This window comes from Mobula hypostoma, chromosome 21 (genome assembly GCF_963921235.1).
Source record: "Mobula hypostoma chromosome 21, sMobHyp1.1, whole genome shotgun sequence".
NCBI classification, from domain to species: domain Eukaryota; kingdom Metazoa; phylum Chordata; class Chondrichthyes; order Myliobatiformes; family Myliobatidae; genus Mobula; species Mobula hypostoma.
Genome location: NC_086117.1, coordinates 3,929,389 through 3,947,620, shown reverse-complemented (window position 1 = coordinate 3,947,620; position 18,232 = coordinate 3,929,389). Strand labels below are relative to the sequence as shown.

The 18,232-nt window shown below is 44.8% G+C and overlaps 1 protein-coding gene across 1 annotated transcript in view; it reads right to left on the bottom strand.

Moving 5' to 3' along the window:
- lhx6a (LIM homeobox 6a) overlaps positions 1-8,830 on the bottom strand; it is a 72,355-nt gene extending 63,525 nt beyond the window's left edge. The window contains exons 1-5 of the mRNA XM_063073323.1: positions 8,801-8,830; positions 8,102-8,350; positions 6,891-6,962; positions 5,388-5,570; positions 3,040-3,161 (exon numbers count right to left, since the gene is read on the bottom strand). Of these exons, the coding sequence (XP_062929393.1) occupies positions 3,040-3,161; positions 5,388-5,570; positions 6,891-6,962; positions 8,102-8,179 (455 nt within the window). The 5' untranslated portion in view covers positions 8,180-8,350; positions 8,801-8,830. The remainder of the gene's footprint in view (positions 1-3,039; positions 3,162-5,387; positions 5,571-6,890; positions 6,963-8,101; positions 8,351-8,800) is intronic.
- Between the last annotated feature and the right edge of the window lie 9,402 nt (positions 8,831-18,232).

The window sequence follows — 18,232 nt, the reverse complement described above, 5'->3', positions numbered from 1 at the left end:
AGGGATAAATATACAATAGTCTTTCAGATTTACCAAAGTCCTTTATCGGCTTAAAAATAAAATCTGCGCGGTGGGTCGTACTCGTATAGTAGTCTATGTGTGAATTTACGCAGTTCAGTTTAACAAATTAAATAAAATGAATTCAGTTGTAAGGCAGGCACAGGAAGTAGAAAAGTGACATCGATTAGGTAACTATTTTACTTCACGCCGTTTGAACCCTGATGGGTATGACAGTCCGACTCTGTTTGATATTTGAAGGGAAATTAACCTAACAGGCTGTCACAACACGTGTCATGTGCCGTGATATATTTGTAAAACATGTTTGCTCAAATCTAAAAATATTGTTCATTTGACAGAACACGAAGTCAGAATGGGAAAAAAGCTGCGAGTTTTTTTTCAAATAGCTGAACATTAAATAGGGAGCTTGCTGCGGGGATTGGTCCGGTTAATATATTAATGGTGAGAAATGTCTGCTTTGTTAGAACATACGGCGGGTAACGGCGTGTCTCGGAGAGCCGATATGGTGGGGCTTGTATCCAATAACAACCGGTTGCATCACCGTCTGCTATGGAGAGGCCACCGCACAGGATCGGAAAAAGCTGCGGAAAGTTGCAGACTCAGCCAGCCCCATCTTGAGCACCAGTCTCCCCAGCATCCAGAACACCTTCAACAGGCGATGCCTCAAAACGGAGGGATCCATTATTAAGGACCCATCACAAAGGACCTTCCCTCTTCTCATTGCTACCATCAAGGGGTCCTGAAGACACACTTTGTTTTAGAAACAACTTCTTCCCCTCTGCCGTCAGATTCCTGAAAGGACACTGATCCCATGACCTTACTATTTTTTCTCTTTTTGGCTCTCTTTTTATACCACTTATTTAATTTTATATACATACTTATTATTGTAATATAGTTTTATTATTATGTGTTACATTGTACTGCTCTCACATACAACACATTTCACCACATACGGCAGTAATATTAAGCCTGATTCAGATTCTGAAAATCCAGACCCAAACAATCCCATTGGTTTTTTTCCAGACAAGTCCTGGTTTCCTAATGACACGTTTGAAGTGGCACATTTTAACAATCGTTCCCACAAGCACAGCATCAGTTCAACATAAAACTTGCCGCCATTTCTCCAATGTGCGCACTCACTCCCCTCAAAGCGAAATCGCTCCAGTTCACCTCTGAAAGTGACATTAACAGTGATGTCCAACTTTTTGGTGATCTGCTACAGAATACCAAGCACCTCCGACCTTCAAACTAACATCAACCTTTCAAGATTCAATATTCAGGGATATTCACTGTCATTCCCAGGACACAAGTGTAAAGGAGAAATTATTGTTACTCAGATACGATGCAGCACCAACAAAACACAGACAATAAGAAAAAGAACACAATAATAACACACAATAAATATCAATATATATGAGAGCTTACATACAGAGATTGATTGAATGTCCATAAAGTGACGCTAGGCTGTACTATAAAGTGACTGATGGGAAATAATAGAGTGGTGGGATGTGTTAGTGGGTGGAGGTGTTGATCAGCCTTACTGCTTGGGGGAAATAACAGTTTTTGAGTCCGGTGGTCCTGGCGTGGATGCCATGTAGCCTCCTCCCTGATGAGAGTGGGACAAACAGTCCATGAGCAGAGTGGGTGGGATCCCTCAAGATGTTAATAGCCCTTTCCCGGTATCTTTATGTATATAACCCACTTCTGTGTCCACTAAATGTTATAGGAACCCTGCGGAAATTTCACAATCGCAATTCGTTTTTTCAAGGGATGCTTTCCACAGGGTTAGACGTTGCTATTTCACCATTCAACTTCAATGGCTTAATGAGGCGAGAGACCAAGCGACTGCACAAATATCTTCAGTAATTCGGGACAGAGCGCGCCCCGGCCCGATCCACACCGAATCCATTCCACAGATGGAACATTAAATGGACAATTTGGTTGCAGTGTGCGGGCAGGGTCACAACCCCCCGTTGCGAAAATAGAGCCAGTGTAAGATGTTTCAGCGTGGTAAACACACCGAGAGAGCGCACAAAACCCGCCGCTCATTACGCTCCGTACTATCCACATTCTCCAGGGTCTGATTATTCTCCTAGAATTTTTATCAAACAGATGGGTGAAAGATAATGGGACGAGAGATATATAGGCGGATGACGGAAACTGAAATGGGAAGTGCATGGGCAGTTGAGGGGTTTACTCAGCAATTCTACACTCTGGAGGTTACGCCAGCTGCGGACGGGGCTCGGGGAGGGTTTGTGATTTGGTAAACAGACTGTTAAAACTTTCCCTCAACTTTCAAAGCGCCTGCAGGGCTCAATGAGGAGTGGGATTGGCGGCCGGGAGACAGGAGATAATTGGTCCTGGTGACAGCAGAGTCGTTTCAAACTCTCTCTCTCTCTCTCTCACACACACACACACACACACACACACACACACACTCGTCTTGTACAGAGATTAAGATTCCGCTAAAGCTCCGGTTCACCCAACATCAGCCCTGCACACTTAGAGGCTTAACACGTCTTTCACCTTGAAATGGCGTTTCTTTTGCATGATTAATCAACTAAAGAAATGTCCTCGTCCTCTAGTGGAATATTTTAATATTGTATTTTTGTTGTTATTGTTAATTATATTTTGCCTCGTTAGTTATGCTTTATGATATCAGTTTCGCTACATTAGCATAACTAGTTGATGTAATTTATACTAGTTAATGTTAATACTTATGCTTCATCCTTTGAGAATCCCTCGCCAAGTTTTATATTGGAGTACTATAAAGTTAACTATATATATGTAAAGCTCTGCGTTTCCTTTTCGCTCTATACTGTATATAATATATACAGTATTAAATACAGGTAGATAGATAAATACATACATCATAGAGAGAGGCAGTTATAGATCGATGGATAGAAAAATAGACAGATAGACAAGTAGATATTATACATTTAAATTAATGCAGTTTAACAAATCTCTTTACCAAACGGGATCATAAACGATGCACATTTGCAGCAAGTTGTAAATGCTTACCTGAAATAATCCACTTTGCAAAAGATTTCTTTGTTTTTAATGTAACAGCTGGCGTGCCTGCGCAGGGAAGTCCTGCAGACGGAACAAGCAAGGCAGCGAACATGCCATATCAAATTATTCACCTGCAAATTAAATGCGGGACATCCATCAACTGTCACTGATCACATCACGCAGTCACCTCGGCTAAACACATCCAACAGCGCACAAACTCAAATTCAGCTCATTCATGAGGAACTATACAATTTATTCAATGTTATCTATGAGATTATAATCTGCGACCCTACCGTGCTATTGTCGGAACGCACAGAGTGTAAAATTCGATTCCTAAGGAACTAACAAGTATTTATCACCAATTGTAACACTTTCTGCCAATACTTCAGACACACTTTCCAGATATATTTTCTATCATTATAAAAACATAGATTGTTATAATTAGGCTTACTTGTGCGTTTTTCATTTACAATGTACTTCATATTAGACTAATTTATTACAATTTATTGTAATATATATTTAGAGGTGCTAACATGCTCCCCTTTGGATTTAACAAAATATTACAGTCGGCTTAAGCTAGAAAAGCAAAAATTGAAAGTTTAATTAAAAAGAATAATATTTAAATTCGTTGTTTAAACCAGTTTATTTTGACGCTGGCATTTGGTTCAACGTGCACAATATACCTCGATTGCCTGCTGTCTGATGGTTCTTTCTGAATTACGTTCAAAAACGATCATATTTTCATAATGTATTTTAGCAAGGTAATATATGAATCCTCGCGATTTCGCGGAAAGGAAAGGCAGGCGATGATAAAAGTTGCTTTCACCACAGCTGATTTTTTTTTACACAGGGAATTGATTTTAATTATTGTCGTAACGTCTCCACACATCTCACCCTTCCATTGGGCAAAACTCGGCAGTGGTAACTTAGAAACAACTGCAAACTACTCCAACTGCCAACACAAGATTTGTTTCTTTTTCGTAAATAGGATTAATCTATAAAATATAAAGGGATAACGCGAAGGTTCAGAGCGTCAGAAATCGGTGTCCTTCCCCAGAAATATAAACGGGTGAAATTATGGGTTTACAGCCACTGAACTGACCGGGTGCCCTGTTAACTACGCACTCCTCACGGATGATCTATATAAAAATATAGTCGTTTAATAAAATAAGACTTTGCGCTGTTCAGTCAGTATGCCTGTCGGCTGGTTAACGCTCAGCCGGGGGTTAGAAAACAACAGTTTCGAAATCGTTGGTCTGTTTGTGGAGTGGTCGTTCCCTAGTCCTCGACTAAACCAGCGTGATTCACTTTCCATAGACCTTTATCTACCCAGCATGCATAACGCCTCTTAAATCAACATTAGGGAGTTTGGGACGTTGCCAACGAGACATTTTTAGGTCCGGCAGCGAAGGCACATTCAGTGACAGCTCAAGTCTCGGCCTTGTCGGAAGACATTTTATCTCGGTATGCGGAGCGTTCTTTACATTATCCATCCGAAAATTTGGGAACGTTATCAATACCCCGGTATCAACCAAAAACAAAAGATCACAAGCGGGGGTCCAGAGAGTCTGAAAATCTACCGGTTGCCGAAACGCTGTTTTATAAAAATTAAGAGTTAACTTTTCGTGTACATAAACAGCATAAAATTTTAAATGAGAATAGACGGAAACAATAGCGGTTCGCCGGGATGTTGCCTGGACTAGAGGGCATGTACTTCAACGTGAGGGTGGAGAGACTCGGTAGAGACTGAGCGGAGATATGATGGAGGTTTATAAGATTATAAGAGGCATAGATACAGTAGTCAGACAGCATCTTTCCCCCCAAGGTTGAAATGTCTAATACCAGAGGGCATGTATTTAAGGTAAGAGGGGTAATTTCAAAGGAGATGTCAGGGACAACTTTACTTTTACACAGAGTGGAAGATGTCTGGAATGTGCAGCCTGGGGTGTTGAGAAAGGCAGGTACATTAGAGACTTTTAAGAGACGTTCAGATAGACACATTAATGTGAGGAAAATGGAAGCATATGGACATTGCAAACAAGAGAAATTTTGCAGATGCTGGAAATCCAGAGCAACACGCACAAAATGCTGGAGGAACTCAGCAGGTCAGGCAGCATCTATAGAAAAAAGTACAATCGACGAATGTCCTGTCAAGGGTCTCGGCCCGAAACACCGACTGTACTTTTTTTCCATTTCACGCTGTCCTCTCCTCCTCGCGTCCATGACCGCCTTCTCCGTTTTAACTGAAGCTTTGGGCTCTGACTGTTAACTGCTTCGTGCGCGATTGTAACTGCGGCATGTCGAAGCGTTTTGCTTGTCAGTGCAAACACTGCTGACCTCCTCCTCAAAACACTCACCTTCAGCAGATATTTATCTAAGATCTCTAAACCACAGCTGGCGCAGATGTTCTTGTCGGCGGAGATGATGGAGTACGACGAGGAAGGCGGGGATGAAATCGAGGGGGTAGACGGGGGACTGGGGGAAGATCGAATCTCATCTTTCTCCATGTTCGTTCCCAGCGTGTCGCTATCCGAATGAGACTGAGGGTGGGGGGTAGAGACGTGAAAAGTGAATACAACTGTATCATTCTTAAAAGTATCGTAGAACTTGCAAAACAACATTTCCCGTGTCCAGTTTTAAATTTAAATATTGAATTTCATCCCTACATTCAAACACGATGCTGTTAGGCTTTCCCACGTTACAGTCGGTGGTATATATTCCCATTGATTGCCAGATCCATAGGATTAAAATACAAGATCGGCTTGTATTAAAATAAAATCATATAATTTTCACCTCGATAGATAGGATCTTCTGGGTAAATACAGTTGTCGTCTTTCAGTTAAAGATATATTTATCCAGTTCACGTTACACAGATGTACATCGCTCTAAACAAGCGCTGCTTTTGAAAAATATGTCTGAGTGTGTCTAAGCCCTAGCATTTGAAAGGCATCTGTCAAAAAGTATTGGTGTTCGATCCTTGATTGTGTTAAACCTCGGAAATCGCTTGAAAATTACTGTTATTGAGTCGAGTGTGGGGGGGGGTTCGAAGGATTATTAATAAATTGTATCCCCCAGCCTTGGAGTCGGTTACCTATTCCCACCTGTTTAGAACTTGTGTGTGTTTCTTTAAACAGCCACAAAAACACGCGGGGTTCAGGGTTTCTAAGGATGAACTGGAACCCCAGCTACACGCTGCACGGATAATCTGCCCCGATCGGTGGTCGATTTTAAACTAGATTAGTCGGCCCAGCCACCGCCTCCCACTTTTGACTTGCACTCGGGAATCGAAGGGAAACGCATTCTTTGACACGGCTTGTTGAAAAGGGTCTAAATATTATGCGTTTAGCCAACAAGAAACAAAACACTTCATCTTGTCAGCCGGGCTGATTTATATCTGAAGAACGGGGTTTGATTGGTATCGTTTAAAAATACAAATATATTAAAACTCTTGTGTTATAGGGAGAAACGTCCGAAGCGCTTAAAGCGCTAACGACTCTGTACAATATAACGCGCCCTAAAGGATTTAAAATCAAATAGTTTCAAATATAGTACTGAGCCGTTATGCAGTCAGCCTGTCAGAAATCATTACACAATGGTCAGTTTCAAGAAAAGATTAAGACTGATTTTTAAAATATATATATATATAAAAGCTGCACGCAATATACGATACAGTAAAAATATATTGTTCCCTGTTTGTAACAGCGTTCAGATGTTATGTAAAACTGGGTAAATATTCGAGTCACACCAGGGAGGTGGGGTGAGGGGGGAATTAAATCTCAGATCCGGAATCAGATAAGACAAACGCCGGGCGGACGAAACAAGTTCGGGAGAGTCACATTCGTTGGGAAGATTTCACTTACCACGGTGCGGGAAACGCTGCTTTCCACGCAGCGAGACGCGGCTTGTAGATGTTCTCTGTCCTGTGACATTACCTTCGAGAGAGATTGCAAACCAGAAACATGAAATGCACCGCTTACTACCGCCGTTTCATAAAGGTCTTTAAAGGAGGTCTAAACGTTTATATATGCGGCTAAAAGAATAAATAATATTTTTTCTAGTGGGCATTTACATCCAGGCAACAATACTGCATTTAATGAGGCAATTTTAATTTTGATTCGATCCCTTATCCACTTCACCCTGAGCTCTTGAAGTAATCGCTCACTTTCTGATCAATCTTAGCCAGGGAAATAAACTACCGACAATTAGAACCTGGATGAAATCCGGAAGATAAGTATGTCAATTACAGCTGTCAATCAACATGGCATCCGGGCAACGCGGCTTTGGAAATCTGATTTCCTAAATGGTAGTAATTAAAAATCTAATATTTTTTCGAACGAATGACTAGGAGATGAGGCGTGAAGTAGGCATCTTTTGCAAGCTCTTTTTTTTAAAAACGTTTGATCGAGATTTGCAATTGCAATTGCTCCTTTTTTTAGCTAATGCCGAGGAGGAAGGTAGTAATTTCTGGATCTATAGTGCCGAGTTAAATGAACACAGAGCAGCCTTCGATTATTGGTTTCTATTGAGGCTTGGTGGCTGCAAGTCCGCTGTGTCGGCCCTTTTTTGGCGCTCGGTTCTGCATCTTAGCATTGCATCATCATCTCGTTTCCAGAGGTCTTTTAAAACATTACAGGCTGGGTTGAATATATTCCACCCCAAACCGAAATGGTTACGGGCATAATTGCACTTTAAGCAACTAATTTGAAATGTGCGCACACCAAGCGCGGTGCTGAACTCCATTTGCTCCCGATTCTTATATTCTACCTTCGAAGATCCAGATTTCAGTGTCCGGCCGATCACTCCCCTTTTACCTTACATCAGGAAATATTTTCTCCCTGGTAATAATTTGTGTAGTTGGAGAGAGATTGGGCTTTTTTAAATGTAAAAAGAAATCTGCACAGAACAATCTCTACGTTAATTGCAACGAACTTGCTTTCACGGTCGGGTTTAACAGGGCTGTCGACAGAAAGTTTCAGAAAACTCGTTCTTGTGCCGATTACAGAAGGAGATTTCTCGATCCCCTCTCCCCACCAGCTCACTTCAGTACAACGGAAACTTTTTTTTTTGTTACCTTTTCGGCCAGGAAACCTTCGGCTAGGACCTTGTTCCCCTCTGGCAGAAGTACCAGGCTCTCGCTTTTCCAGAACATGGGAGCGCCGAGTCTGGGGAGCTGTGGTTCCGCAACACCGAGGGAAGGTCCGGTGAATCTTCGGCGTCCGCCTAGGCGGTTCAGAAATCCAGTTTGCTGGTTTTGGCAGCCGTGTTCGGTCAGAGTACAGCGAGGAAGGCGGACAGGAACGAGGGGGTACACTCAGAGGGTCTGAACATCAAACACAGAGTTCTGCAATCATTTGGCGGATAGAGGGAGAGAGAGAGGAGAGAGAGACAGACAGACAGACACTCAGAGACAGAGACAGACAGAGAGAGAGAGAGAGAGAGAGGGGGAAGAGAGAGACAGACAGAGAGAGAGAGGCAGAGGGGGGAAGAGAGACAGACGGAGAGTGTGGGAGAGGCAGACAGAGAGAGAGACAGAAACTCAGAGAGAATGGGAGAGAGAGAGACAGAGAGAGATAGAGTGGGAGAGAGACAGACAGAGAGAGACAGAGAGAGAGACGGAGAATGTGGGAGAGACAGACAGAGAGAGAGAGAGACAGACAGAGCGAGAGAGAGAGACTTACACACACAAACACAAGTCAGGCTGAAGTCTCAGATCTCGACGTCGGCGAACTGTTCGTCGTCTGCGCGCTTCTCCCAAAGACTAAATGCTTACCGGACTTTTGGTTAAAAAAAATTCTTCCTTCCAACTCTTCCGCCTGGAGGTAAAGTTGCCGGGAGCAAGGAAGTGGAGGGACTCGCTGGTGTAGGACTGGCCTGTTGTGTCAGATGCTGGGGGCAGTCCGGAGAGAGTGGCTGGTGTAGGACTGGCCTGTTGTGTCAGATGCTGGGGGCAGTCCGCGGCAGGGGTTTAGGGGGGTCTGTTTATTCTAACCGTGTAATCGAGAGTGACTGGTGGGGCCGCGGGACAACGTCTCCCTTCTCTCGCTCACTGTATTAGCGGCGAATCTCTCCCTCAGGCCCAAGGCTCGGGCTCGGGAAAGATTACCTCCACAATTTCTTACGGGCGTTTTATGTGGACGCGCAGACCCGCCGCGGTGCCCTTGAAGTATGGACTTTCGTTGGGGTCGTTTGGTGCGTTTTAAGACTCACCCCGTCAACGAAATCAAGTTACCCATATTTTTCTTTACAAAAGTTGAGCCTTTAGAGGCTGGCTGCCGGAAACTCGGCGCAATTTTGGTTATTTCCGAAGCTGTGTGCGTGACCCCAGATGGGAGCCGACTTTGCAAGGCGCCGGTCTCAGACCCGCAGTGGGGCCGGAGCCGGAGCCGGTGGATCTCTCTCACTTCCAAGGTTCAGGACGTAACCGGCGCCGGGGCTTCACCCGTACCGCATGGTAGCCAACATGTTCCTTATCAAAGAGATTGTGCAGAAACTGGAAATCCAAAGCAACGATGACAAAATGCTGGAGGAACTCAGCAGGTCAGGCAGCATCCTGTCTTGCCAAGTTCCTACCGCCTTTTGAGTGAGATTTTATGATACTATACTAGTTTCGCTTTTTTTTTGATTGGACTCCGTTTTAAAGAGAGATTCCATGAATGAAAGGGTTAATTTATGAGGAGCGTTTAATGACTCTGAGCCTGTTCTCACCGGAGTTTAGAAGAATGAGGGGGATCTCGCTGAATATTGAAAGGCCTGGATAGAGTGATTGTGGAGAGGATGTTTCGTATATAGTGGGGGAGTCTAGAACCAGAGGGCACGGCATCAGTATTGAGGAGCATCAATTTAGAACAGAAATAAACAGTAATTTCTTTAGTCAGAGTGGTGAATCTGTGGAATCCATTGTCACAGACGGATGTTGAGGCTAAGTCATTGGGTATATTTAAAGCAGAGGCTGGTAGGTTCCTGATGAGTCAGGTTACAGGGAGAAGGCAAGACAATGAAAGCCATAATAGCAGAACAGACTCGACGGGCCGAGTGGCCTAATTCTGCTTCTGTATCTGTGGTCTATGTATGTTTGTGATTTCAATTCATATCAATTGATTGTCGTTATTCCAGAGTATAATGAAAATCCCCACCGGCGTGAAACTCACCGAGTAGAACAGTATACGCTGTAATAATTAACACAACGATAAAAACAGTGACGACGCAACACAACAGAACGATGCCAAGTGTATTAGTGCAGTCTGGGTTCAAGTGACAATAACGGGACAACAAGAGAGGTAGGGAGTCTCTCTCTCTCTCTCTCTCTCTCTCTCACACACACACACACACACACACACACACACGCACACAATGCTGGAGGAACTCAGCAGGTCGGACGACATATCTGGGAGAGGAGTAAAGTCGACGTTTCGCGCCGACACTCTGTATCAGGGCTTTTCCAGAGACGCTGCCTGACCCGCTGAGCCCTCCAGCACTTTGTGTGTGTGTTACTTTGAATTTCCAGCATCTGCAGAATCTCTGGCGTTCAGGTAGAGCAAATAGTTTGAGAACTGCTGGGAAGGGGATGTGAAGGAGGTGGTTGGTTATGTGTGTAGCACGTAGGAGTGGGAGACAACATAGAACAAATATTACAGCCCAGTACAGGCCCTTCGGCCCAAGATGTTATGCTGAACTTTTAACCTATTCTAAGATCAATCTAACCCTTCCCTCCTATATAACCCTCCATTTTTCGATCCTCAGTGTTCCTATCTAAGGGTCTCTTAAACGTCCCTAATGTATCTGTCTTTAGCACCGCACCATATTTGTTTCATGCACCTACCTAAATTCTGTGTAAACAACTTAGCTCTGATATCCCACCCTATACTTTCCCCCAATCACCTTAAAATTATACCGCACCCCTCCTCAAATTAGCCATTTCTGTTCTGAGGAAAAGTCACTAGCTCTTCACTCGATTGATGCCTGTTATCATCTTGTACACCTCTATCAAATCACCTCTCATCCTCCCTCACTCCAAAGAGAAAAGCCCTAACTCACTCAACCTTTCATCACAAGACCCGCTCTCTAACCCAGGCAGCATGCCGGTAAATCTCCTCTGCAGCCTCTCTAACGCTCCCACATCCCTTAATGAAGTAACCAGAACGGAACACAATGTTCCACGTGTAGTCTAACCAGGGTTTTATAGAGCTGCGACATTACCGCACTGCTCTTGAAGCCAATTCTCCGACTAATGAAGGTCAGCGCACCATACACAACTCAGCAGATCAGACAGTATCTATGGAAAGGAATAAAGAATTGACGTTTCGGGCGGAAACTTCATCGGGAATAACAGATCACGAGTCAAACCGAAGGGTCTCAGCCCGAATCGTCGATTGTTCATTCCTTTCCTGAGATGCTGAGTTCCTCCAGCATTTTGTGAGCGTCGCTCTGGATTCCTAGCACCTGGAATGTCTTGTGTAGACAACAAACCTTCTTGACCACTCTGTCACCCTGCGCAGGTACCTATGGACGTGAATCTCAAGCTCCCTCTGTTCCTCCACAAGCCTACGAGTCCTGCTATTAACATGTACTCTGCCCTCAAGTTTGGCCTTCCAAAGTGAAACACTTTTTCGGATTAAACTCGAAGTAATTAACTGTGTGTCTGAGGCGGGTGAGTTCGGACCGGCTAATAACACTCAATGTCAAACCACTGCCTTTTATTTTAATGTTCACCTCCAGTTCATTTGTGTTACGGGCTTCTCTCCACGCGGTAACCCCCGCCGCGACCATCGGGCACGACAGTGGGCTCGCATGCGGACGAAGCGATTTCAATTCACGGGCGTCGCGGCAGCGTGATACTATTACAGCTCGGGGCTTCGGAGTTCGGAGTTCAATTCCGACGGCCTCTAGAAGGAGTTCGTGCGTCCCTCCCGAGAGCGCGTGGGTTTCCTCCGGGTGCTCCGGTTTCCCCCCACAATCCAAAGGCGTACCGGTTAGCAGGTTAATTGGTCATTGTAAATTGTCCTGTGATAAGGCGAGGGTTAAATAGGTGGGTTGCTGAGCGGTGTGACTCGTTGGGCCGGAAGGATTTGTTCAAAGCTGTATCGATAAATAAAATTCCCATCTCCCCAATACCGAGTGTTTACAGAAAGTCAATATTGGCCCAGAGAGAGAGAGGGTCTGGTGATCTCACCGGAGGAAGGGAAGGTGTACGGAGGGAAGCCTTTAGGATCGATGGTTTCTGCTCAGCGGAGAGAGGGGACCCCAGACACTCTCCGATCGGCCAGCATTTTTCCATCCCCTGCAGGGTTTTATTTTGAGATTAACGAGGCGCACTGTCCAGCAACCCACCGATTTAACCCTGGTTTAATCACAGTGCTTGGATTGTGGGAGGAAACCCACGCTGTTAATGGGGCGGACGTACAGACTCCGTGGAATAAAATCCCGTCTGCCCCGTCTGCCTCGAAGACCCAGCCCTTCGGATCCTGGCAACATCCTTATCAATCTGTCCCGTTGAATCAGCGATCGGGCTCCTGCAGCAGGGAATTCCAAACATTTCCCTCAGCTCATTCCTGCCCCTTATTCAGAGGGCAGCTCAGTAGAGTGGGGGCTAGTGCAACGCTTCGCAGTGCCAGTGATCCGGGTTCAATTGCCTCTGCTGTCTGTAAGGAGTTTGTATGTTGGGCCCAATGATGACAGAGAGAAGACAGCCTGGCCTGGGTGGTGGGGGGTCTTTGGTGACGGATGCGGCAGCGCTGCATGTAATGTGCTCAATGGCGGGGGGGCTTTGCCTGTGTTGGACGGGGCTGTATCCACCACTCCCTGTAGCCGTTTGACTGATTGAACACTTCTGATGCCTGTGACCATAAGGTGAGGTATGTAGGACCCGAGAGGACCTGAATCAGCCTTCCTTGGTGATTTCTGTATAGTTTTATTGTGGCAGCAAACTTCACACACACACACACACACACACACACACACACACACACACACACACTCATATACATACACACACACACAAACACGCACACACACACACACACACACACACAAACACACACATACACACACTCATATACATACACACACACACAAACACACACACACACACACACACATACGCACACACACATATGCACACTCACATACAGACACACACGCTCTCACACACACTCACTCTCTCACACAGATTCACACATATTTCCTTGCCAAATACCCACATTAATGTTATCCTGTGGGAAATACTCATTTCCCCAGGTGACGTGCTATTGTGTCTCCTTTCCTCTTGATGAGTGAGTCTAGCGGCGTTCCCTCTCCACACATCAACCTCAACACAGAATACAATAAAATTCCCACCATCAGGAAACCTTGAGACTTTGGTTGAACTGGGTTAGTACAGATTCTGGACTGCAGACCAGCAAATCCCCGAGCACAGTCTTATCTCATTGTTACACATCTTAGATAGAATTACAACACACTTTATTTATTTAGAGGTACGGTGCAGAACGGACCCTTCCAGCCCACGGAGCTGAGCTGCCCAGCAACCCACCCATTTAACCCCAGCCTAATCACAGGACAACTTACAATGACCAATTAACCTGCTAAGCGGTACATCTTTGGACTGTGGAAGGAAAGCGAAGCACCGGAGGAAAAGGATCACACACAGGAAACATATAAATTTGTCTACAGAGGACTCCAGAATTGAAGCCTGAACACCTATTCCCTGAGCTGTAATAGCACTGCGCCAACCACTACACTACTGCGGCGTCCCAGTGTAAATTTTCCAGGGAATGCATACAAAATGCTGGAGGTACTCAGCAGGTCAGACAGTATCTATGGATACTGAAATCTACCCTGCCCAAAACATCCGTTGTTTAATTTTTTCCATAGGTGCTGCCTGGCCTGCTGAGTTCCTCCAGTATTTTGTGTGTGTTGCCTGGATTTCCAGCACCTTCAGGCTTTCTCGTTTGTGAGTATCTATAGATGCATCAGTGATGTCTGACCTGCTGAGTTCCTCTAGCATGTTGTGTGGTTGAAAGGAAGTAGCTGTTTTTGGGCCTTTTTTCCAGTCTTTTCCCTTCCTACTTTTCCAGTTTTTTCCCTTCCCTTCGAGTCCCAATGAAGGGACTCAGCCCGAAAAGTTAACTGTTGATTCATTTCCATGGATGCTGCCAGACCTCTGAGTTCCTCTAGCATTTTGTATATGTTACTCCAGATTTCCTTATGTTCCGAAGGTTGTCAAAGCTGGGGGTGGTAATGGGGACAAGTTCCCACTCCGTATTAAATGCTCCCACTGGGGGCCTCAAATACCCTCTGACAACCAAGTCCAGCTCCTGGCCATCATGTGTGGCTTAACTACTAAGCCCAGCGGTACCGGAGCCTTACAACCAGTCTCCTTGGGCAGATGGGGCCGGCGGCTCACCTAGGACAGGGTAAGCTCTGATCTCAAAGCTCTGCAGCCTTGGGGCTATACCGCCTCACGGGGAAGGCTTCCGGAGTAAACCCCGAGGGGAAAATCCGGAGCTGGAGTCCTTCAGGCAGTCCGGCATTGAGTTCAATGCTGACTAACAATTTCTACGACTCTGTTGGTGCCAAACTGTATCGGTCGCTGCCATTCCTCTGGGTTCATCAGATGTGTGGAGAGGGGGGTCTGTGAAACACCCTGGTTCTCTCGGCTGCGTAATTCTAGGGAAGACAATCTCTGGACCCACCAAACGTGTGAGATTGAGGTGCGAGCCCCCCGAAACTGCTGTTTGTGTGGATGCTGTGTAATTCGCAACTCTGTTGCAAATGAGGGCCACAAAATAAGACAGCACCCCACATACAATTAAAAGATTTATCTTTATAATTCTTAATTTGACTGCTTTATACTTTATACTTTATTGTCGCCAAACAATTGATGCTAGAATGTACAATCATCACAGCCATATTTGATTCTGCGCCTCCCACTCCCTGGATCACAAATCGATAGTAAATATTAAAAATTTAAATTATAAATCATAAATAGAAAATGGAAAGTAAAATAGTGCAAAAAAACCGAGAGGCAGGTCCGGATATGGAGGGTATGGCCCAGATTTGGTTCAGGATACTAAAGGGTTAGTAAAGATAAGAACAAAAAAGAAAAGGGCCCAATTTAATGTAACAGTCTAATGTACACAAGTTGGAGCTCACGGTTTCCCCAAGTCACCGATCCTCAATCGATCTCACCCCTGGGCTTCATCAAATCATGGTCCCACTCCTGGTTGGATGCTACGACCTCTTCTGGCATCTTCTCTCTTCATCTCTCTCAAACCAAAAAAAAACCCTAAGCCCAACCTTAGTGTCCCTCACCAGGAAAACTTCCCCTCAATTCAACTATCCTAATTGGATGTCAGACATGTCTCCTTATCTGTTATCTTCAACAATTACCCAAACATAAACTGAAAACAAGCAGCTCTCACAGAACCGCCAAAATGAAATACATACAGCATAACTGTGAAAAAACATGAACCAGGGCGTTACACTTGCTATATGGGCTACAGCTTACTCTTCATATCAAATTGCTCTGGCTTGTATATCTAGACAACTAGGACAGAACATCCATGGTCAACCGTGACTCTGGATTTCCAGCATCTGCAGAATCTCCTGTATTTGAAAATTTGCAGTGACTTGGTGAGAGGGAAATATCTGATTACCTCAGACCAAAGCACTAAGCACCAACCTTCCCATGCCAATGAGCTCTGGGGTTCTGATAAGATGGGCTCTTGATCTCACAATCTACATCGTCATGACCTTGCACCTTACCGTCTGTCTGTCAGTCTGTTTGTTTATTTATTTATTTATTGGGATTCAACATGAAATAGACCCTTCCAGCCACACAGCCCAGCATCCCCTGAATAACTCTAGTCTAACCATGGGACCATTTGTAATAACCAATTAACCTACCAACCAGTTTGTCTTTGGGCTGTGGGTGGAAACCAGAGCACCCAGAGGAAATCTACATGGTCAAAGGGAGAACATTCAACCTCCTTGCAGGCACTGGTGGGAATTGCCTGCCTGTGCTGCACTTTCTCTGTAACTGCAACACTTTATTCTGCATTCTGTTATTGTTCTACCCGTGTAATGATCTGGTCTGTATGGATTGTATGCAAAACAAGTTTTTTACTGGAGCTCAGTACATGTGACAATAATAATCCAATTTACCTTTTCTAATAGTTTTCTGGTCTCCCAGGCCCAGCCAGAGCTGGACTGAGATCATGTTCTCAGAGCCTGTGTACACTGGGCCTGTGGTCTCTGCAGTTTGGGTATTGAGGTGAACCCACTGAAACTCAAAAAGTTCTCACAGTGCAGGGAGGATGTTTTTCTTGGCTGAGGTGTCTGTGAGTAGGATTAAAGAAGATTAAAGGCTAATTTGAAACATGCAGTGAAATGAGACATTTGCATCAACGGCCCAACGCAGTCCGAGTATATGCTGGGGTCAGCCCACAAGTGTCACCAAGCTTCTGGTGTCAACAGAGCATGTCCATAACTTGTTAACCCTAACCTGTACATCTGTGGACGTGTAGGAGGAAACCAGAGCACCTGAAGGAAACTCACACGGTCACAGAAAGAACGTACAAACTCCTTACAGACTGCAGCAGGCATAGAACCCCAATCACTGATGCTGCACAGCCTTGTGCTAACCACGAGACTACTATCCCACCCCTTGTCACACTGTCACGTGCACATCGAAACACTCAGTGAAATGTGGCATTTGTGTCTCTGAGGATTTCTAAATAACTGGGTGCTGGATGAGCAGAGTTTCACCGTACTACTACCTGCTGATGTGGATTATGTTTCGTCTTTTAAATTTGAGATGCAGTGCAGAACAGGCTCTTTCCAGCCCACCAAGCTGCACCACTCGGCCATCTACTGATTTAACCCTAGCCTAACCACAGGACAATTTACAATGACCAGTTAACCTCCTAACTGGTATGCCCTTGGACTGTGGGAGGAACCCGGAGCACCCCAAGGAAATCTACACAGTTCACAGGGAGAACGTACAAACTCCTTCCGGATCGTGCAAGGATTGAACTCTAAACTTCAGAACAGCCTGAGCTGTAACAGCGTTGTGCTAACCACCGTGCCACCTCAAGCACCCTCAGCTAACCTCGAATATTGCGCACTTCTAGAATCACACCACTCCCTCTTTACTTCCTGGGTCTCAAGAACACCCTGTGTTATTCTTAGCATTGATAGGAAAACGACGTTTCACTTCTCAGTTGGTGCTGCCAATAGTGCAGAAGTGTTGGTTCGTACAGTGTGTTCGTCAGTCAAGATTGAACAAGGAACTCAGCTCTCTCATTTAATCTTTTTTATTGTTTTATCTTCTCTCACCTGTTAGATAAACTCTCATTTGAAAATTACACTAAATGAATAAATCACTAATTAGACTAATTAGCAAATTAAACTCTGAGATTAAAATCAGAAATCCATTGCCACCAGCTACTTCCAGAGGACTGAAATGAAAAATCCATTTCAACATGTTAGGAAGGCAGTTTTTATTAATATTCTGTTTGTACAGTTCCATTGAAGACATTATATAGATTCAAGATTGTTTAATGTCATTTCCATTATACAATGATAAAGGATAATGAAATAATTATTATTCTGCATTCACTGCAGCACAGAAAAAACCTCAGTAAGATAAAGGACAGAATAATAATAACAAAACCTCCACCATGGACGATTGCAAACCCGGCTGGGAAGAGAAGGAAGTTGGCCAGAGGTCAGCAACCCCATCCGGTCAAAGCCCAGAGCGACAGATACACCAGCAGAAGCTCTAAAGTCTTCATCCCCAGGAGAGGAAGGATCTTCGCCTAGAAGATGGGCTTCACTTGGGGGCAATATGAATGGCCGGGCCCAGGACAGAAAACTCTGGCAAGCTGCTGTCGATGACCTATGTCCCAGCAGGGGTGATGGGCTTAACAGAAAAATAATAATAAAGCACTATTAAATATATATACGTAAGAAGGCTTATATACATAGATTGATTGTATGTCCATACAGTGACTCTGGGCCCAGGAGTGTCTGTACATAAGGTGACTGACAGGAAATGATACAGTAGTGGTGATTGGGGGTGTGGAAGGGTAGGTAAGTGGGTGGAGGTGTTGATCAGCCTTACTGCCTGGGGAAGGTAACTGTTTTTGAGTCTGGTGGTCCTGGCCTGGATGCTATGTAGCTTCCTTCCTGATGAAAGAGGGACAAA